The 20,102-nt window shown below is 44.3% G+C and overlaps 5 protein-coding genes across 10 annotated transcripts in view; all 5 read right to left on the bottom strand.

The window, feature by feature from the left end:
• LOC147251089 (protocadherin gamma-C5-like) overlaps positions 1-20,102 on the bottom strand; it is a 279,342-nt gene that overhangs the window by 189,328 nt on the left and 69,912 nt on the right. The window lies entirely within an intron of this gene.
• Positions 2,053-5,332, bottom strand: LOC147251105 (protocadherin beta-15-like). Its single transcript, XM_086222943.1, has 2 exons — positions 2,612-5,332; positions 2,053-2,169 (listed from the first exon to the last, which is right to left on the bottom strand). The coding sequence occupies exons 1-2, from the start codon at positions 5,003-5,005 to the stop codon at positions 2,053-2,055; spliced, it is 2,511 nt and encodes an 836-aa protein (XP_086079069.1). The 5' UTR covers positions 5,006-5,332.
• Positions 6,418-9,455, bottom strand: LOC147251104 (protocadherin gamma-A11-like). Its single transcript, XM_086222942.1, has 2 exons — positions 6,827-9,455; positions 6,418-6,423 (listed from the first exon to the last, which is right to left on the bottom strand). Exons 1-2 carry the CDS (start codon positions 9,200-9,202, stop codon positions 6,418-6,420), a joined length of 2,382 nt encoding a protein of 793 aa, XP_086079068.1. The 5' UTR covers positions 9,203-9,455.
• Positions 12,564-15,111, bottom strand: LOC147251103 (protocadherin gamma-A10-like). Its single transcript, XM_086222941.1, has one exon. The coding sequence runs from the start codon at positions 14,985-14,987 to the stop codon at positions 12,564-12,566; it is 2,424 nt and encodes an 807-aa protein (XP_086079067.1). The 5' UTR covers positions 14,988-15,111.
• Positions 16,266-19,436, bottom strand: LOC147251102 (protocadherin gamma-A11-like). Its single transcript, XM_086222940.1, has 2 exons — positions 16,808-19,436; positions 16,266-16,286 (listed from the first exon to the last, which is right to left on the bottom strand). Exons 1-2 carry the CDS (start codon positions 19,181-19,183, stop codon positions 16,266-16,268), a joined length of 2,397 nt encoding a protein of 798 aa, XP_086079066.1. The 5' UTR covers positions 19,184-19,436.

Raw genomic sequence — 20,102 nt, 5'->3', positions numbered from 1 at the left:
GAACCTTCCAGAACAGAAAGAGGAAGATAATATATAGACATGAAATATACATGACAGATTTTCAGAAAGTTTTAGTGACTACCTCAAAATAGTTTTTGTTCACTCACGTGAGCAGTTTGCGCCTTCTTGTTTTCCCACTAGAATTATAGGTTAAAAATAAAACAAAAACGGACAGCTGTATATTAAAAACAAATACAAAAAACTATTCAGACGATAAAATTCTGGAACAAAAGAAAGGATGACAAGGCCACAGTCAAATGCTCCTGAGACAAAGTCCAAGACAGCCAAAGAGGTTCAGCACCACGGACAGAGAAAAACCAAGGGAAAGGCGTTTTGACAAGGATTCTGAGGCGGCGGAGAAGATGGACTGCTTTTCAGACGATTTGACGGGATCCACAATACATTCCACACATAATATAAAACTACTTGAAGCACTCAATATTAAACTATTTAACAAGGAAAGGTCAATTGGAAAATTACAGAATCCAAAGCCTGAAACACATACATGAATACTGTATCTTAGTACCTACAACTCTCAATTTCAAATGTAAAAGAAAGAAACCGGGTAAGAGAGTCCTCAGTTATGGGTTGAATATCACCATAAACACTCATCATCAATGTGTGACTCCTGTTACCAACTCAGTCAAGCTGTCAAATTAGATAGAGCTCAGCAAAGTCAATGACTTTTTCTTCCAAAAAGTTTTGGAACTTGTTAAAATTTCATGAAATGAAATGAATTCTGCCCTTCTTACTTCAGAGAAGAACACTGAGAAGAGGATATAGGAAAGCTAACATCTATGAGAGAGGAGAGTCCTACAAGTCTGATCTTAATGCCTTTTGTGAATGCATCAGAACACCAATATCACTGAAAAAAACACTTAAACTCTGTGAAAGCAAAAATGATCATCCCACTGTATAGAGGAAAGCATAAACCAATGAAAGAGTGAGACATTATGGAAGACAAAACAGAACTCCATGCTTGGGACAATTAAGAAAACTGACTGTTGTGAAATATGAGAGTACCTCAGGACAGGTGTCACAGTCTCCAAACAAAATTGTGTAAATCATTCTTTGTATACAATATACAATGCAACCATTAGTATTGAAGAATTAGTGTATATTTTTAGATGAAACAAGAACTTGCCTGAAGAAACCTGACATTACACATTTGATGATGTGTGAGATTTAATAAGCTAACAATGTATGTGCCTCAACTGAAGATAAAAGACTACGATGGAACGCATTCACAGTCAAGAGTTGGATGGCAGTCATGCACACCCAAGCAAGAGCTTATATTCAGCATGGCTCAGTGTCATTCTTCAAACACACAAAGTAATTGGGAACAAAATGTTCTGCTAAACTGTACTTTCCAGAAAATGCCATCATTTTCTGACCTTTAAACAGCATTCAGGTCTCAGGTCACCCTGAACACCTGACCACACACCAGCAGAATCTTTCACTGTCTCTCAAAGCTGTCTTCTCTGGAGAAGAAGCTTGTTCAGTGTAAACAACATGCAGGCACCTGGGCAAGGCCTCAATGACAAGTTTGTTTCAAGCAAGAAAATGCCAGAAAAAACACTGATAGTCTAAAAGTTCCCATGGTGAACAGAGGACAGAGGTGTGAAGGACACTTCATCATACAGACGTGGTCCTGCAGTGAACCTCCTCCTCCAAGCCAGCCTGCCAGACATAAACACACTAAAAGCAAAACTATCAATGTTGACCAAAAAGCAATGAAGAGCTGGTGAGAAAAAAAACTGTTCAAACTCAACCCAGTCTTAATCTTATAATGTCCAATGTGTGCGTGTACAATGAAGTGCAACAGCAAAGCCACACAAACATCTCAAACAGACACAGCCCTGAATATGTGTGCTGTGGAAATACAAGAATCAAACATGGTGTTGGAGGTGGAACCATGAGGGTCCTGTTGGCTGATCAGTTTTACCAGTGCTCAACTGAAAATGTGTGCTTGATATAAAAAAAAAAAGAACAAGATAATTAAACATACAAGCCCTGATATCAAAACAGATGAACTCAAACTACAAAGGAGTTTCATGAGGGAAAAAGTTCTTCATCAAAGTCAGACAGACTTTTCCTCTGAGTCTGGTCAGCAGGCAGCGTGTTGTCATTGGAGGAAGAAAAACACTTAAAGGTCACTGGTTCAAGAGCCTGTTGATAAGCAGTCATCATGGGTTTAAGTGTTGACAAAATCTAGAATAAAATCATTGTCAATGAAATGATAACTGAACGTGAAATGGATTTCAAGGTCACCTATGAAGCTCTGAAATAAGGATTGATTTTTCAGAAGTGTTCAAAAGCACCAAAAGAGAAAGGACAAATTACATTCAATATTTTCCCTTACAGAGAGGAAAGCACTGCATGGGAATAGAAACACAAACCAAAGTAAAATGACAAAAATAAATGAATTTTAAAATATCCTGACGAAGTCAGTTATGTTCAATTGGGCACAAAACCTGTAGAATTGCATCCTGTTCACTCCTTATAACTATTCCTAACTCTTGATGGACCAAGATGAAATAGAGAAGAAAATAAATTCTCCATTGGCCAAATAAACACTGCTTCACGATGGACGGTTTAGACAACTGCCTACCTCAGGAGAGTTATCAGAGTCTCCAAACACGTCAGCAAAGTCTGACGGGCTTTTCCTCAGAGTCTGGTCAGCAGGCAGCGTGTTGTCGTTGTAGGAGGAAACAAACTTAAAGTCACTGGTTCGAGAGCCTGTTGTCAAGTAGGCGTCATAGTTGTAAGCGCTGCGTAAAGTTCCTGTGCCGTCAACATCTGCGTAGTTAGGAGGCAGATAAGCGCTGGGGATGGCTACTGCTCCATCAAACAACAGCCTGGGCTTCCTCCTGCGACAAAACCTCACACCCAGGATGATGATGATGAAGGTCAGGAAGAAGGTGGACACCGACACCAGCGCGATGATCAGGTAAGAGGTCAGTTTGGAGTTCTTCTCCTCGTAAGAAATGTCCTTCAGTTCTGGCACCTCAGCCAAGTTATCAGAGATCAGTAAATACATGGAGCAGGTGGCAGACAGAGAGGGCTGCCCGTTATCTTTCACCGACACCACCAGGTTCTGTTTCATGCTGTCAGACTCAGAAATGTCCCGCTGGGTCCGGATCTCTCCGCTGTGGACCCCGATACTGAAAAGCCCCGGATCTGTGGATTTCACGATCTCATAGGACAGCCAGGCATTCTGTCCCGAGTCCGCGTCCACCGCGATCACTTTGGACACCAGAGAGCCTCCGTGAGCACCTTTGGGGACCAGCTCCGTCATGAAGGAGTTGCCCTCCGGGGCGGGGTACAGGATCTGAGGAGAGTTGTCGTTCACATCCGATATGAACACACTGACGCTCACGTTGCTGCTCAGCGGAGGAGAACCGTTGTCTCTGGCCATCACCTGGACTTTGAAGCTCCTGAACTGCTCATAATCGAACGACCTGACAGCGTGGATCAGCCCCGTGTCTCCGTTCACTGACACGTAGGACGACACCGGGGCGCCGTTCACCTCCCCGCCTAACAGAGAGTAAATCACCGTTCCGTTCTGTCTCCAGTCGGGGTCTCGAGCACTAACGGAACATAAAGCGGAGCCAGGTTTGTTATTTTCACTCACATATGCGCTGTAGGACTGCTCCTCAAACTCAGGGGGGTTGTCGTTGATGTCTGCTACAGACAAGTGAACAGTTTTGGAGGACGACAGAGGAGGAGAGCCCTCGTCAGTGGCTCTGATGGTGATGTTGTAATCAGACACCACCTCCCGGTCCAGGTGTCCAGTGGTCACCAGAGAATAATAGTTTTTAATAGAAGCCACCAACTTAAAAGGGACGTTCTGCTGAATGGAGCAGCGGACCTGTCTGTTATTCTCAGAGTCTCTGTCCTGCACGTTAATGATGCCCACCTCTGTACCGGGAGGCGCGTTCTCTGGGATGGGGTGAGACACAGACTTCAGCTGGATAACTGGAGCATTGTCATTCACATCAGTGACGTCAATCACTACTTTGGCTTCCGTGGAGAGACCATAACCATCTTTAGCTTCAACAAACACTTCATATTTCGATCTTTCCTCATAATCGATGTCACCTGATACAATTATTTCTCCAGTTTTCTGATCCAGAGAAAACAAATTTCCGGGCGTATCAGAGAGTCTGATAAACTCATAAGTAACTTCTCCATTAACACCTTCATCTGCGTCTGTCGCACTCACAGTGATTATTGGGGTTTTCAGGGGGGAGTTTTCCTTCAGCGTGGCTGCATAAATGGCCTGAGTAAAAACTGGGGCGTTATCGTTGGCGTCAAGCACAATGACGTGTATGACCACAGTCCCGGATCTCTGAGGAGAGCCTCCATCCACCGCCGTCAGCAATAATTTCATCTCCTGCTGCTCCTCTCTGTCTAACTCCTTATCTAAAACCAGCTCTCCAAATTTACGACCAGCGTTTGTCGTTTGAATATTGAACACAAAATTTGCGTTTTGCTGTAAAATGTAGCTCTGAACTGAATTCTTGCCGATGTCTGCGTCCTGTGCTGCATTGATGCGATATCTGGCTCCTTTATCAGCAGACTCATGTATTTCCAGCTTTATAATATCTTTCGGGAAAACAGGTGCGTTATCATTGACGTCTTGTACTTGCAGTGATAGCCGATGTAACTCCAGTGGATTCTCCAGCAGCAGCTCGAATCTGAGAACACACGAAGGCTTTTCTCCGCAATGCTCCTCTCTGTCGATTCTGTCCGCAACGATTAAATCCCCGCTTCGAAGGTTTATCCCGCAATACTGTTTGTCGTTTCCCTCCATGTCAACACGAGCTTTGCGAGCAGACAGTCTGCCCACCTCCAGTCCGAGATCCTTGGCGATATTTCCAATAACAGATCCGCGTTTCAGCTCCTCCTGAACCGAATAGCTCAGGTCTCCGTGCGCCGAGTGCAGCACAACAAAGACGAAGACCAAGCCGAAGCATGGAAACACACCTTGTGTGTGGAACATCTTCTGGCAGTAGCCCCCACACTCAGGAAAACACGCGAGTTTAGATGGTGAAAATGCGCTGCTCGATCATACGCGTCCTCCAAGCACGAGTAGCCTTTGTGTAAGGCGATGAAGAAGACGGGATGGCGGACTCCAGTTATGGGTGGTGTGCAAAGCAGACCGAGCATCTGACTGCAAGCTGGTCTATAGTGACACCGTGAGGACTAAAGAATTACAACGGCTCTAAAGCGGTGATGACGAATTCCGTCAAGACATTGAACTTTGCCCTCCAACTCAATATGACGAGGTATTAAAAGTACAGGAGGAACAACCACCTTTCTTGTCATTTCTTTCTCCAACAGGCGACTTTCTGCATTTCATAAAACAAGGTTTGTACCGACTGATTAAATAAAACAAACTCCATGATGTAAAAACGACCTTCCTGAGTTGTAACAGAATGCAGGCTTTTTTCCAACCCTTCCGACCAATCATATTCTCTCTCTATGAAATTATAAATATCAACCGTTTTCCTTCAAGCGTGAGAAAATAACTACTGCCTCGGCTTCATATACCTTCAGTTATTACATGTGATCAAGTTAAACATTCATGATACTGACACACAACCTAAACGAGGACCAGAATGCAGTCATGAAGCTTCAATTCAGAAAAAACATCAAGTCTTTTACTTCAACTTTTCAGTGAATGTGAAATGAAAGGAGGATGAATTCTCAGGAATAGCAAGACAAAGTTTATGAATGCTATGAAACCATAGATGAGAGAAAGGTTGGACGAAGGTTTGACTCACGTCAGGTTCATATTTTTCACTCCCATGAGCAATAAGTGAGATTGTTTCTTCACAATAAGGTATGATTCCAAAGCAGATTTCAAACAAAGTGATGAAAACGGAAAATTGTCAGGTGAAAAAAGTTGGAAAGACAGAATTTAAAACAACAAAAGAGGAACAACAAGGCCAACGTGAGACGCTCCTGAGGACGCAAGACAAGAGCGCAATAGAGGTCCAGCCCCACGGACAGAGACCAAATGAATGAGCTGTACTCTCTCAAGTCACTGTCAAGGTAACCGAGGCATGGAACAGACGAAGGAGTTTTCAGACCATGACAACGCAACAAATCACGAGAATCTGCTAAGATACAAACCGAAAAATTTCAAGACTGATGATTCAAATCAGAATTAGTTTGAAACTGCAACAGAAATAAGAAGATTTCTCATAATCCACAATGCAATGGCACGCAAATAGGAAACTAGTAATAACCTATTAGAACGATTACATGTTAAATTCACTCATAAATCAAGTGTACCTTCAAAAACACACAAAAAACCAAAATCCCACACAACAATAAAGATAAGAGGTCTACTGGTTGAGAAATATTCATCATCAATGTGTGACACCTGTTACTTTCTCAGTCGAGCCATCAAATCTGCGGAGTTCAGCACAGTAGGTGAACTTTACTAAACGGTCTGAAGGTGAGGATAAATGATAAAACAGGAACGATGCCATTGATGCGTCATCACACCAGAGACAGAGGGGGGGGGGGGGGTGATGATGAGCCTGATATAAACACTCTAAGAAAGTCGCTGTTAAATATGTTGCCATTCGAAACTCGAAAGAAAAAAGAAATAAAAATCAAAAAGCTCTTTAAGCAAAAGATTGGTGTCAGAGTTGTAATATCAAGTCCAAATAAATCATTGGGCGCATTCAGTAAATTCTGACTTCTCAATTAGTGAATCAATACTGAAACTACTTCAGTAACAGAAGAAAACACACATGCTTAGTAACAAGAAAGTATGAAGCGAACCGAGTATTGAGAAATGTGCGCGTACCTCAGGAGAGTTATCAGAGTCTCCAAACACGTCAGCAAAGTCTGACAGGCTTTTCCTCAGAGTCTGGTCTGCAGGCAGCGTGTTGTCGTTGTAGGAGGAAACAAACTTAAAGTCACTGGTTCGAGAGCCTGTTGTCAAGTAGGCGTCATAGTTGTAAGCGCTGCGTAAAGTTCCTGTGCCGTCAACATCTGCGTAGTTAGGAGGCAGATAAGCGCTGGGGATGGCTACTGCTCCATCAAACAACAGCCTGGGCTTCCTCCTGCGACAAAACCTCACACCCAGGATGATGATGATGAAGGTCAGGAAGAAGGTGGACACCGACACCAGCGCGATGATCAGGTAAGAGGTCAGTTTGGAGTTCTTCTCCTCGTAAGAAATGTCCTTCAGTTCTGGCACCTCAGCCAAGTTATCAGAGATCAGTAAATACATGGAGCAGGTGGCAGACAGAGAGGGCTGCCCGTTATCTTTCACCGACACCACCAGGTTCTGTTTCATGCTGTCAGACTCAGAAATGTCCCGCTGGGTCCGGATCTCTCCGCTGTGGACCCCGATACTGAAAAGCCCCGGATCTGTGGATTTCACGATCTCATAGGACAGCCAGGCATTCTGTCCCGAGTCCGCGTCCACCGCGATCACTTTGGACACCAGAGAGCCTCCGTGAGCACCTTTGGGGACCAGCTCCGTCATGAAGGAGTTGCCCTCCGGGGCGGGGTACAGGATCTGAGGAGAGTTGTCGTTCACATCCGATATGAACACACTGACGCTCACGTTGCTGCTCAGCGGAGGAGAACCGTTGTCTCTGGCCATCACCTGGACTTTGAAGCTCCTGAACTGCTCATAATCGAACGACCTGACAGCGTGGATCAGCCCCGTGTCTCCGTTCACTGACACGTAGGACGACACCGGGGCGCCGTTCACCTCCCCGCCTAACAGAGAGTAAATCACCGTTCCGTTCTGTCTCCAGTCCGGGTCTCGAGCACTAACGGAACATAAAGCGGAGCCAGGTTTGTTATTTTCACTCACATATGCGCTGTAGGACTGCTCCTCAAACTCAGGGGGGTTGTCGTTGATGTCTGCTACAGACAAGTGAACAGTTTTGGAGGACGACAGAGGAGGAGAGCCCTCGTCAGTGGCTCTGATGGTGATGTTGTAATCAGACACCACCTCCCGGTCCAGGTGTCCAGTGGTCACCAGAGAATAATAGTTTTTAATAGAAGCCACCAACTTAAAAGGGACGTTCTGCTGAATGGAGCAGCGGACCTGTCTGTTACTCTCAGAGTCTCTGTCCTGCACGTTAATGATGCCCACCTCTGTACCGGGAGGCGCGTTCTCTGGGATGGGGTCAGACACAGACTTCAGCTGGATAACTGGAGCGTTGTCATTCACATCCGTAATTTCAATCATTAAACTTGCATATGAAGCCAATCCCAGACCATCTTTGGCACTGATCTGCATTTCATATGAAGATTCTTTTTCATAATCAATAGATCCAGCCACTGTCACCTCTCCCGTTTTAGGATTCAGAGCGAAGACTTGGTTTTCATCAGAAACATGATCAAATCCATAAACAACTTCACCGTTCACTCCTTCGTCCGCGTCACTGGCACTCACTGAGACCACACAGGTGCCGACGGGAGAGTTTTCAGGCAGACTGGCTTGATAAACGGTCTCACTAAACACTGGGACGTTATCATTCGCGTCAAGCACAGTGACGTGGATGACGACTGTCCCTGATCTCTGAGGAGAGCCGCCATCAAATGCAGTAAGAAGCAGCAGCATCTCCTGTTTGTCCTCTCTGTCCAACTCTTTGTCCAATACTAACTCACCGTACTTCCGTCCACTGCCCTTTGTCTGCACATTTAATGAGAAATGATCGTTCTGCTGCAGCGAGTAGCCCTGAACTGCATTCTCACCGATATCTGCATCGTGTGCTTCATCCAGGAGGAATCGCGCACCCTTGTCTGCTGATTCCCGAATTTCAAATCGAAGTGAATCTTCCTTGAACTGAGGTGAATTATCATTGATATCCAGAACGCGGATGTTAATGCGGTGCACTTCTAGGGGATTTTCCAGCACAAGTTCCTGTTTTAAGACACAAGATGCCTTTTTCGCACACAGCGCTTCCCTGTCAATCCTCTCCTGCACAACCAAATCTCCGGTACCGAGACTGACTCCGCAGTATTTAAGGCCGTTATCCTCCGTGTCAATGCGGGCCTTCCGAGCCGACAATCTCCCCAATTCTAGTTGGAGATCCTTAGCGATATTTCCAATTACAGCTCCGCGTTTCATCTCTTCGGGGACCGAATAGCTCACGTCTCCGTGGACGGGGTGAAGAAGGACAAAAAGGAAAACAAGGCCGATCATGACGGATCTCATTCTTCACAACAAACAGAGTCCTCCGCATTCAAAATTCCTATCAGATGGGTGAAACTATGTCACGAACGACTCCTGGATATCTTCTCAAGAGGAAAAAATAGTCGCTGCGGTCCTAAAAGGAGAGGTTGTAACAGCCTGAGGTCCAACACAGGAATCAGGCTTTACATTCTTTGTCAGAGAAGGGTGGAGAGTGAAGCCAGCCCTGCCGTTGGCTGGTGCACACTGACACCATGAGTATTTCTCAGATATAACAAGAGCATGATTTCCCTCAACATCTGACAAACAGAGGCGAAAAATGGTTCTGAATTGATTGAATCATGATTTGTTAACTGTTGAACAGCAATTCAGATTATACTGAAGAACCTTGTAATACATCTGAAGAATTTTTGACGGAAAATAAAAGAAAATGAGGAAAAGGGTGAAACTGGAACAGCGTCTCCAAAGGACACACTTGTGAATGAGGGATTTAAATGAATGTATAACTTGTGAAAAAGAAGTAAAGCATGCAAAGGAAATCTAATTTATTTCAAATTTCTCCAAATGTTTCTGATACTCTCAAAACTGCACATGCTGCATGAGAGAGCTGTTGATCTGACAGCTTACGACAGTGAAACAGAGAATACATTTCCAGCCTTTCGTGCACTTCCATAAAGATTTATTTTACTTGATTCAGTCTTAATAAAGAAAAGTCAAGTAAAATATCTCAAAAGACATTTCAGGTTGATGTTTATGCATAGTGCACATGAACAAAACACAATAAACCATCATCTGACTGCTAAAACACAGACATTTAACTGTCGATACTTTCAAGTGAATCAAATGACAAAAACAGAGACACATTTTTCATAAAAAACTGAAAAACTTTTGGAAACGAAAAGCAAGTTAAAATATTTCCCACAGCCTGATTTGCACCAATGAGTCATAAGTCTGTTTGGCAAATAATCTTCAATGTAATTTGTACTCTGTGAGCGATATGTTGTGTATTATTAGACCCTCATTTTTTTTTAAAAGTCAGCGCTTTTGCAAAGAAGGACATGGAACATGGAACATGTTCAAGAAAAAGCCAAGAAAAATCCAACAGCAAGATCTCCAATTCTGCATAAAACTTTCTGCAACCCACTGTCAGAACCTGACTCTAATGTATTTGATTTAGGTGCATGTGTTTGTTTGTGTGAACTTTGAACTTGAAAATTGGGGGGTTCTAACATTTATTTATGACTGAACAACAGTGAATGTCTTCTTATCAAAATGATCTGATAGGTGGAAGAGCATTAGTTGAAGGTTGTATATCATGAAGTCACACAATGACATATTCAAAGGTAAAGGCTCCCCTTTTAAATCCAATACTGCACTGACAAAAAAGAGTGATAAGTGATGTCTTCAAACATCCCTTTACCCTCTCATAATTCAAGCTGCACGACGTCAACAACAATTACCATAACCTCATGAGTCAAGGGGGAAAGAAAGAATTTCAGTACCAAGAAAGTAAGGAGGACCAGTAAGAGAAATGTTGGCCGCTGAATCAGATCAGAATAACCTGTGTCAAAGCGTCATTAATCAAAGTGTCAAGAGGCAAATTTACAAGGGAAAAAAACAAAAAGGAGTGAAGACATGGACATGTATCTTGTGAAGGAGCTGCTGTCATGCTCTTTTCTGATGAACTCTTAGGTTTTTAGAAAAGCAGAAATTAATGTCTATAAAAGTGTTCAGGACAAATTGCAAAAAGAAATTGACAGAAAAGTGAAAAGACCAAGCAGCATCTTTGAAAGACCACCATTGACTGGGTGTTGTAAAACGTGCAAGTACCTCAGGACAGGTGTCACAGACTCCAAACAAAATTGTGTAAATCATTCTTTGTATACAATATACTATGCAACCATTAGTATTGAAGAATTAGTGTATAATTTTAGATGAAACAAGAACTTGCCTGAAGAAACCTGACATTACACATTTGATGATGTGCGAGATTTAATAAGCTAACAATGTATGTGCCTCAACTGAAGATAAAAGACTTCGATGGAACGCATTCACAGTCAAGAGTTGGATGGCAGTCATGCACACCCAAGCAAGAGCTTATATTCAGCATGGCTCAGTGTCATTCTTCAAACACACAAAGTAATTGGGAACAAAATGTTCTGCTAAACTGTACTTTCCAGAAAATGCCATCATTTTCTGACCTTTAAACAGCATTCAGGTCTCAGGTCACCCTGAACACCTGACCACACACCAGGAGAATCTTTCACTGTCTCTCAAAGCTGTCTTCTCTGTAGAAGAAGCTTGTTCAGTGTAAACAACATGCAGGCACCTGGACAAGGCCTCGATGACAAGTTTGTTTCAAGCAAGAAAATGCCAGAAAAAACACTGATAGTCTAAAAGTTCCCGTGGTGAACAGAGGACAGAGGTGTGAAGGACACTTCATCATACAGACGTGGTCCTGCAGTGAACCTCCTCCTCCAAGCCAGCCTGCCAGACATGAACACACTAAAAGCAAAACTCTCAATGTTGACCAAAAAGCAATGAAGAGCCGGTGAGAAAAAACTGGTCAAACTCAACCCAGTCTTAATCTTATAATGTCCAATGTGTGCATGTACGATGAAGTGCAACAGCAAAGCCACACAAACATCTCAAACAGACACAGCCCTGAATATGTGTGCTGTGGAAATACAAGAATCAAACATGGTGTTGGAGGTGGAACCATGAGGGTCCTGTTGGCTGATCAGTTTTACCAGTGCTCAACTGAAAATGTGTGCTTGATGTACCAAAAAAAGAAATGAGATTATTAAACATACAAGCCCTGATATCAAAACAGATGAACTCAAACTACAAAGGAGTTTCATGAGGGAAAAAGTTCTTCATCAAAGTCAGACAGACTTTTCCTCTGAGTCTGATCAGCATGCAGCGTGTTGTCATTGGAGGAGGAAAAACAACTAAGGTCACTGGTTCAAGAGCCTGTTGATAAGCAGTCATCATGGTTTTAAGTGCCGATAAAATCTGGAATAAAATCATTGTCATTGAAACGATAACTGAACGTGAAATGGATTTCAAGGTCACCTATGAAGCTCTGAAATAAGGATTGATTTTTCAGAGGTGTTCAAAAGCACCAAAAGAGAAAGGACAAATTACATTCAATATTTTCCCTTACAGAGAGGAAAGCACTGCATGGGAATAGAAACACAAACCAAAGTAAAATTAAAAAAATAAATGAATTTTAAAATATCCTGACGAAGTCAGTTAAGTTCAATTGGGCACAAAACCTGTAGAATTGCATCCTGTTCACTCCTTATAACTATTCCTAACTCTTGATGGACCAAGATGAAATAGAGAAGCAAATACATTCTCCATTGGCCAAATAAACACTGCTTCACGATGGACGGTTTAGACAACTGCCTACCTCAGGAGAGTTATCAGAGTCTCCAAACACGTCAGCAAAGTCTGACGGGCTTTTCCTCAGAGTCTGGTCAGCAGGCAGCGTGTTGTCGTTGTAGGAGGAAACAAACTTAAAGTCACTGGTTCGAGAGCCTGTTGTCAAGTAGGCGTCATAGTTGTAAGCGCTGCGTAAAGTTCCTGTGCCGTCAACATCTGCGTAGTTAGGAGGCAGATAAGCGCTGGGGATGGCTACTGCTCCATCAAACAACAGCCTGGGCTTCCTCCTGCGACAAAACCTCACACCCAGGATGATGATGATGAAGGTCAGGAAGAAGGTGGACACCGACACCAGCGCGATGATCAGGTAAGAGGTCAGTTTGGAGTTCTTCTCCTCGTAAGAAATGTCCTTCAGTTCTGGCACCTCAGCCAAGTTATCAGAGATCAGTAAATACATGGAGCAGGTGGCAGACAGAGAGGGCTGCCCGTTATCTTTCACCGACACCACCAGGTTCTGTTTCATGCTGTCGGACTCAGAAATGTCCCGCTGGGTCCGGATCTCTCCGCTGTGGACCCCGATACTGAAGAGGCCTGGATCAGTGGATTTCACTATCTGATAGGATAGCCAGGCATTCTGTCCCGAGTCCGCGTCCACCGCGATCACTTTGGACACCAGAGAGCCTCCGTGAGCACCTTTGGGGACCAGCTCCGTCATGAAGGAGTTGCCCTCCGGGGCGGGGTACAGGATCTGAGGAGAGTTGTCGTTCACATCCGATATGAACACACTGACGCTCACGTTGCTGCTCAGCGGAGGAGAACCGTTGTCTCTGGCCATCACCTGGACTTTGAAGCTCCTGAACTGCTCATAATCGAACGACCTGACAGCGTGGATCAGCCCCGTGTCTCCGTTCACGGACACGTAGGACGACACAGGGGCGCCGTTCACCTCCCCGCCTAACAGAGAGTAAATCACCGTTCCGTTCTGTCTCCAGTCCGGGTCTCGAGCACTAACGGAACATAAAGCGGAGCCAGGTTTGTTATTTTCACTCACATATGCGCTGTAGGACTGCTCCTCAAACTCAGGGGGGTTGTCGTTGATGTCTGCCACAGACAAGTGAACAGTTTTGGAGGACGACAGAGGAGGAGAGCCCTCGTCAGTGGCTCTGATGGTGATGTTGTAATCAGACACCACCTCCCGGTCCAGGTGTCCAGTGGTCACCAGAGAATAATAGTTTTTAATAGAAGCCACCAACTTAAAAGGGACGTTCTGTTGAATGGAGCAGCGGACCTGTCTGTTATTCTCAGAGTCTCTGTCCTGCACGTTAATGATGCCCACCTCTGTTCCGGGAGGCGCGTTCTCTGGGATGGGGTCAGACACAGACTTCAGCTGGATAACTGGAGCATTGTCATTCACATCAGTGACGTCAATCACTACTTTGGCTTCCGTGGAGAGACCATAACCATCTTTAGCTTCAACAAACACTTCATATTTCGATCTTTCCTCATAATCGATGTCACCTGATACAATTATTTCTCCAGTTTTCTGATCCAAAGAAAACAAATTTCCGGGCGTATCAGAGAGTCTGATAAACTCATAAGTAACTTCTCCATTAACACCTTCATCTGCGTCTGTCGCACTCACAGTGATTATTGGGGTTTTCAGGGGGGAGTTTTCCCTCAGCGTGGCTGCATAAATGGCCTGAGTAAAAACTGGGGCGTTATCGTTGGCGTCAAGCACAATGACGTGGATGACCACAGTCCCGGATCTCTGAGGAGAGCCTCCATCCACCGCCGTCAGCAATAATTTCATCTCCTGCTGCTCTTCTCTGTCTAACTCCTTATCTAAAACCAGCTCTCCAAATTTACGACCAGCGTTTGTCGTTTGAATATTGAACACAAAATTTGCGTTTTGTTGTAAAATGTAGCTCTGAACTGAATTCTTGCCGATGTCTGCGTCCTGTGCTGCATTGATGCGATATCTGGCTCCTTTGATAGCAGACTCATGTATTTCCAGCTTTATAATATCTTTCGGGAAAACAGGTGCGTTATCATTGACGTCTTGTACTTGCAGTGATAGCCGATGTAACTCCAGTGGATTCTCCAGCAGCAGCTCGAATCTGAGAACACACGAAGGCTTTTCTCCGCAATGCTCCTCTCTGTCGATTCTGTCCGCAACGATTAAATCCCCGCTTCGAAGGTTTATCCCGCAATACTGTTTGTCGTTTCCCTCCATGTCAACACGAGCTTTGCGAGCAGACAGTCTGCCCACCTCCAGTCCGAGATCCTTGGCGATATTTCCAATAACAGATCCGCGTTTCAGCTCCTCCTGAACCGAATAGCTCAGGTCTCCGTGCGCCGAGTGCAGCACAACAAAGACGAAGAACAAGCCGAAGCATGGAAACACACCTTGTGTGTGGAACATCTTCTGGCAGTAGCCCGCCACACTCAGGAAAACACGCGAGTTTAGATGGTGAAAATGCGCTGCTCGATCATACGCGTCCTCCAAGCACGAGTAGCCTTTGTGTAAGGCGATGAAGAAGACGGGATGGCGGACTCCAGTTATGGGTGGTGTGCAAAGCAGACCGAGCATCTGACTGCAAGCTGGTCTATAGTGACACCGTGAGGACTAAAGAATTACAACGGCTCTAAAGCGGTCATGACGAATTCCGTCAAGACATTGAACTTTGCCCTCCAACTCAATATGACGAGGTATTAAAAGTACAGGAGGAAAAACCACTTTTCTTGTCATTTCTTTCTCCAACAGGCGACTTTCTGCATTTCATAAAACAAGGTTTGTACCGACTGATTAAATAAAACAAACTCCATGATGTAAAAACGACCTTCCTGAGTTGTAAAAGAATGCAGGCTTTTTTCCAACCCTTGCGACCAATCATATTCTCTCTCTATGAAATTATATATATCAACCGTTTTCCTTCAAGCGTGAGAAAATAACTACTGCCTCGGCTTCATATACCTTCAGTTATTACATGTGATCAAGTTAAACATTCATGATACTGACACACAACCTAAACGAGGACCAGAATGCAGTCATGAAGCTTCAATTCAGGAAAAACATCAAGTCTTTTACTTCAACTTTTCAGTGAATGTGAAATGAAAGGAGGATGAATTCTCAGGAATAGCAAGACAAAGTTTATGAATGCTATGAAACCATAGATGAGAGAAAGGTTGGACGAAGGTTTGACTCACGTCAGGTTCATATTTTTCACTCCCATGAGCAATAAGTGAGATTGTTTCTTCACAATAAGGTATGATTCCAAAGCAGATTTCAAACAAAGTGATGAAAACGGAAAATTGTCAGGTGAAAAAAGTTGGAAAGACAGAATTTAAAACAACAAAAGAGGAACAACAAGGCCAACGTGAGACGCTCCTGAGGACGCAAGACAAGAGCGCAACAGAGGTCCAGCCCCACGGACAGAGACCAAATGAATGTGCTGTACTCTCTCAAGTCACTGTCAAGGTAACCGAGGCATGGAACAGAAAAACGAGTTTTCAGACAAAGACAATAAAACAAATCACGAGAATCTGCTAAGATACAAACCGAAAAATTTCAAGACTGATGATAAAAGTCAGAATTAGTTTGAAACTGCAACAGAAATAAGAAGATTTCTCATAATCCACAATGCAATGTCACGCAAATAGGAAACTAGTAATAACCTATTAGAATGATTACATGTTAAATTCACTCATAAATCAAGTGTACCTTCAGAAACACAAAAAACACAAAAATCCCACACAACAATAAATATAAGAGGTCTACTGGTTGAGAAATATTCATCATCAATGTGTGACACCTGTTACTTTCTTAGTCGAGCCATCAAATCTGCGGAGTTCAGCAAAGTAGGTGACCTTTACTAAACGGTCTGAAGGTGAGGATAAATGATAAAACAGGAACGATGCCATTGATGCGTCATCACACCAGAGACGGGGGGGGGGGGGGGGGGTGACGATGAGCCTGATATAAACACTCTAAGAAAGTCGTTGTTAAATATGTCGCCATTCCACAATCGACAGAAAACAAATAAACATCAAAAAGCTTTGCAGCAAAAGATTGGTGTCAGAGTTGTAATATCAAGTCCAAATAAATCATTGGGCGCATTCAGTAAATTTTAACTCATTAACGAGTGAACCAATGCTGAAACTACTTCAGTAACAGAAGAAAACACACATGCTTGGTACCAAGAAAGTATGAAGCGAACCGAGTATTGAGAAATGAGCGCGTACCTCAGGGGAGTTATCAGAGTCTCCAAACACGTCAGCAAAGTCTGATGGGCTTTTCCTCAGAGTCTGGTCTGCAGGCAGCGTGTTGTCGTTGTAGGAGGAAACAAACTTAAAGTCACTGGTTCGAGAGCCTGTTGTCAAGTAGGCGTCATAGTTGTAAGCGCTGCGTAAAGTTCCTGTGCCGTCAACATCTGCGTAGTTAGGAGGCAGATAAGCGCTGGGGATGGCTACTGCTCCATCAAACAACAGCCTGGGCTTCCTCCTGCGACAAAACCTCACACCCAGGATGATGATGATGAAGGTCAGGAAGAAGGTGGACACCGACACCAGCGCGATGATCAGGTAAGAGGTCAGTTTGGAGTTCTTCTCCTCGTAAGAAATGTCCTTCAGTTCTGGCACCTCAGCCAAGTTATCAGAGATCAGTAAATACATGGAGCAGGTGGCAGACAGAGAGGGCTGCCCGTTATCTTTCACCGACACCACCAGGTTCTGTTTCATGCTGTCGGACTCAGAAATGTCCCGCTGGGTCCGGATCTCTCCGCTGTGGACCCCGATACTGAAGAGGCCTGGATCGGTGGATTTCACTATCTGATAGGATAGCCAGGCATTCTGTCCCGAGTCCGCGTCCACCGCGATCACTTTGGACACCAGAGAGCCTCCGTGAGCACCTTTGGGGACCAGCTCGGTCATGAAGGAGTTGCCCTCCGGGGCGGGGTACAGGATCTGAGGAGAGTTGTCGTTCACATCCGATATGAACACACTGACGCTCACGTTGCTGCTCAGCGGAGGAGAACCGTTGTCTCTGGCCATCACCTGGACTTTGAAGCTCCTGAACTGCTCATAATCGAACGACCTGACAGCGTGGATCATCCCCGTGTCTCCGTTCACGGACACGTAGGACGAAACCGGGGCACCGTTCACCTCCCCGCCTAACAGAGAGTAAATCACCGTTCCGTTCTGTCTCCAGTCCGGGTCTCGAGCACTAACGGAACATAAAGCGGAGCCAGGTTTGTTATTTTCACTCACATATGCGCTGTAGGACTGCTCCTCAAACTCAGGGGGGTTGTCGTTGATGTCTGCTACAGACAAGTGAACAGTTTTGGAGGACGACAGAGGAGGAGAGCCCTCGTCAGTGGCTCTGATGGTGATGTTGTAATCAGACACCACCTCCCGGTCCAGGTGTCCAGTGGTCACCAGAGAATAATAGTTTTTAATAGAAGCCACCAACTTAAAAGGGACGTTCTGCTGAATGGAGCAGCGGACCTGTCTGTTACTCTCAGAGTCTCTGTCCTGCACGTTAATGATGCCCACCTCTGTACCGGGAGGCGCGTTTTCTGGGAAGGGGTTAGACACAGACTTCAGCTGGATAACTGGAGCGTTGTCATTCACATCCGTAATTTCAATCATTAAACTTGCATATGAAGCCAATCCCAGACCATCTTTGGCACTGATCTGCATTTCATATGAAGATTCTTTTTCATAATCAATAGATCCAGCCACTGTCACCTCTCCCGTTTTAGGATTCAGAGCGAAGACTTGGTTTTCATCAGAAACATGATCAAATCCATAAACAACTTCACCGTTCACTCCTTCGTCCGCGTCACTGGCACTCACTGAGACCACACAGGTGCCGACGGGAGAGTTTTCAGGCAGACTGGCTTGATAAACGGTCTCACTAAACACTGGGACGTTATCATTCGCGTCAAGTACAGTGACGTGGATGACGACTGTCCCTGATCTCTGAGGAGAGCCGCCATCAAATGCAGTAAGAAGCAGCAGCATCTCCTGTTTGTCCTCTCTGTCCAACTCTTTGTCCAATACTAACTCACCGTACTTCCGTCCACTGCCCTTTGTCTGCACATTTAATGAGAAATGATCGTTCTGCTGCAGCGAGTAGCCCTGAACTGCATTCTCACCGATATCTGCATCGTGTGCTTCATCCAGGAGGAATCGCGCACCCTTGTCTGCTGATTCCCGAATTTCAAATCGAAGTGAATCTTCCTTGAACTGAGGTGAATTATCATTGATATCCAGAACGCGGATGTTAATGCGGTGCACTTCTAGGGGATTTTCCAGCACAAGTTCCTGTTTTAAGACACAAGATGCCTTTTTCGCACACAGCGCTTCCCTGTCAATCCTCGCCTGCACAACCAAATCTCCGGTACCGAGACTGACTCCGCAGTATTTAAGGCCGTTATCCTCCGTGTCAATGCGGGCCTTCCGAGCCGACAATCTCCCCAATTCTAGTTGGAGATCCTTAGCGATATTTCCAATTACAGCTCCGCGTTTCATCTCTTCGGGGACCGAATAGCTCACGTCTCCGTGGACGGGGTGAAGAAGGACAAAAAGGAAAACAAGGCCGATCATGACGGATCTCATTCTTCACAACAAAAAGAGTCCTCCGCATTCAAAATTCCTATCAGATGGGTGAAACTATGTCACGAACGACTCCTGGATATCTTCTCAAGAGGAAAAAATAGTCGCTGCGGTCCTAAAAGGAGAGGTTGTAACAGCCTGAGGTCCAACACAGGAATCAGGCTTTACATTCTTTGTCAGAGAAGGGTGGAGAGTGAAGCCAGCCCTGCCGTTGGCTGGTGCACACTGACACCATGAGTATTTCTCAGATATAACAAGAGCATGATTTCCCTCAACATCTGACAAACAGAGGCGAAAAATGGTTCTGAATTGATTGAATCATGATTTGTTAACTGTTGAACAGCAATTCAGATTATACTGAAGAACCTTGTAATACATCTGAAGAATTTTTGACGGAAAATAAAAGAAAATGAGGAAAAGGGTGAAACTGGAACAGCTTCTCCAAAGGACACACTTGTGAATGAGGGATTTAAATGAATGTATAACTTGTGAAAAAGAAGTAAAGCATGCAAAGGAAATCTAATTTATTTCAAATTTCTCCAAATGTTTCTGATACTCTCAAAACTGCACATGCTGCATGAGAGAGCTGTTGATCTGACAACTTACGACAGTGAAACAGAGAATACATTTCCAGCCTTTCGTGCACTTCCATAAAGATTTATTTTACTTGATTCAGTCTTAATAAAGAAAAGTCAAGTAAAATATCTCAAAAGACATTTCAGGTTGATGTTTATGCATAGTGCACATGAACAAAACACAATAAACCATCATCTGACTGCTAAAACACAGACATTTAACTGTCGATACTTTCAAGTGAATCAAATGACAAAAACAGAGACACATTTTTCAGAAAAAACTGAAAAACTTTTGGAAACAAAAAGCAAGTTAAAATATTTCCCACAGCCTGATTTGCACAAATGAG

Source organism: Aulostomus chinensis, chromosome 13 (genome assembly GCF_037954235.1).
Source record: "Aulostomus chinensis isolate RoL2024-O1b breed Wild chromosome 13, RoL_Achi_v1.0, whole genome shotgun sequence".
In the NCBI taxonomy this organism is placed as follows: Eukaryota; Metazoa; Chordata; class Actinopteri; order Syngnathiformes; family Aulostomidae; genus Aulostomus; species Aulostomus chinensis.
This window is presented reverse-complemented; position numbering and strand designations above follow the sequence as displayed.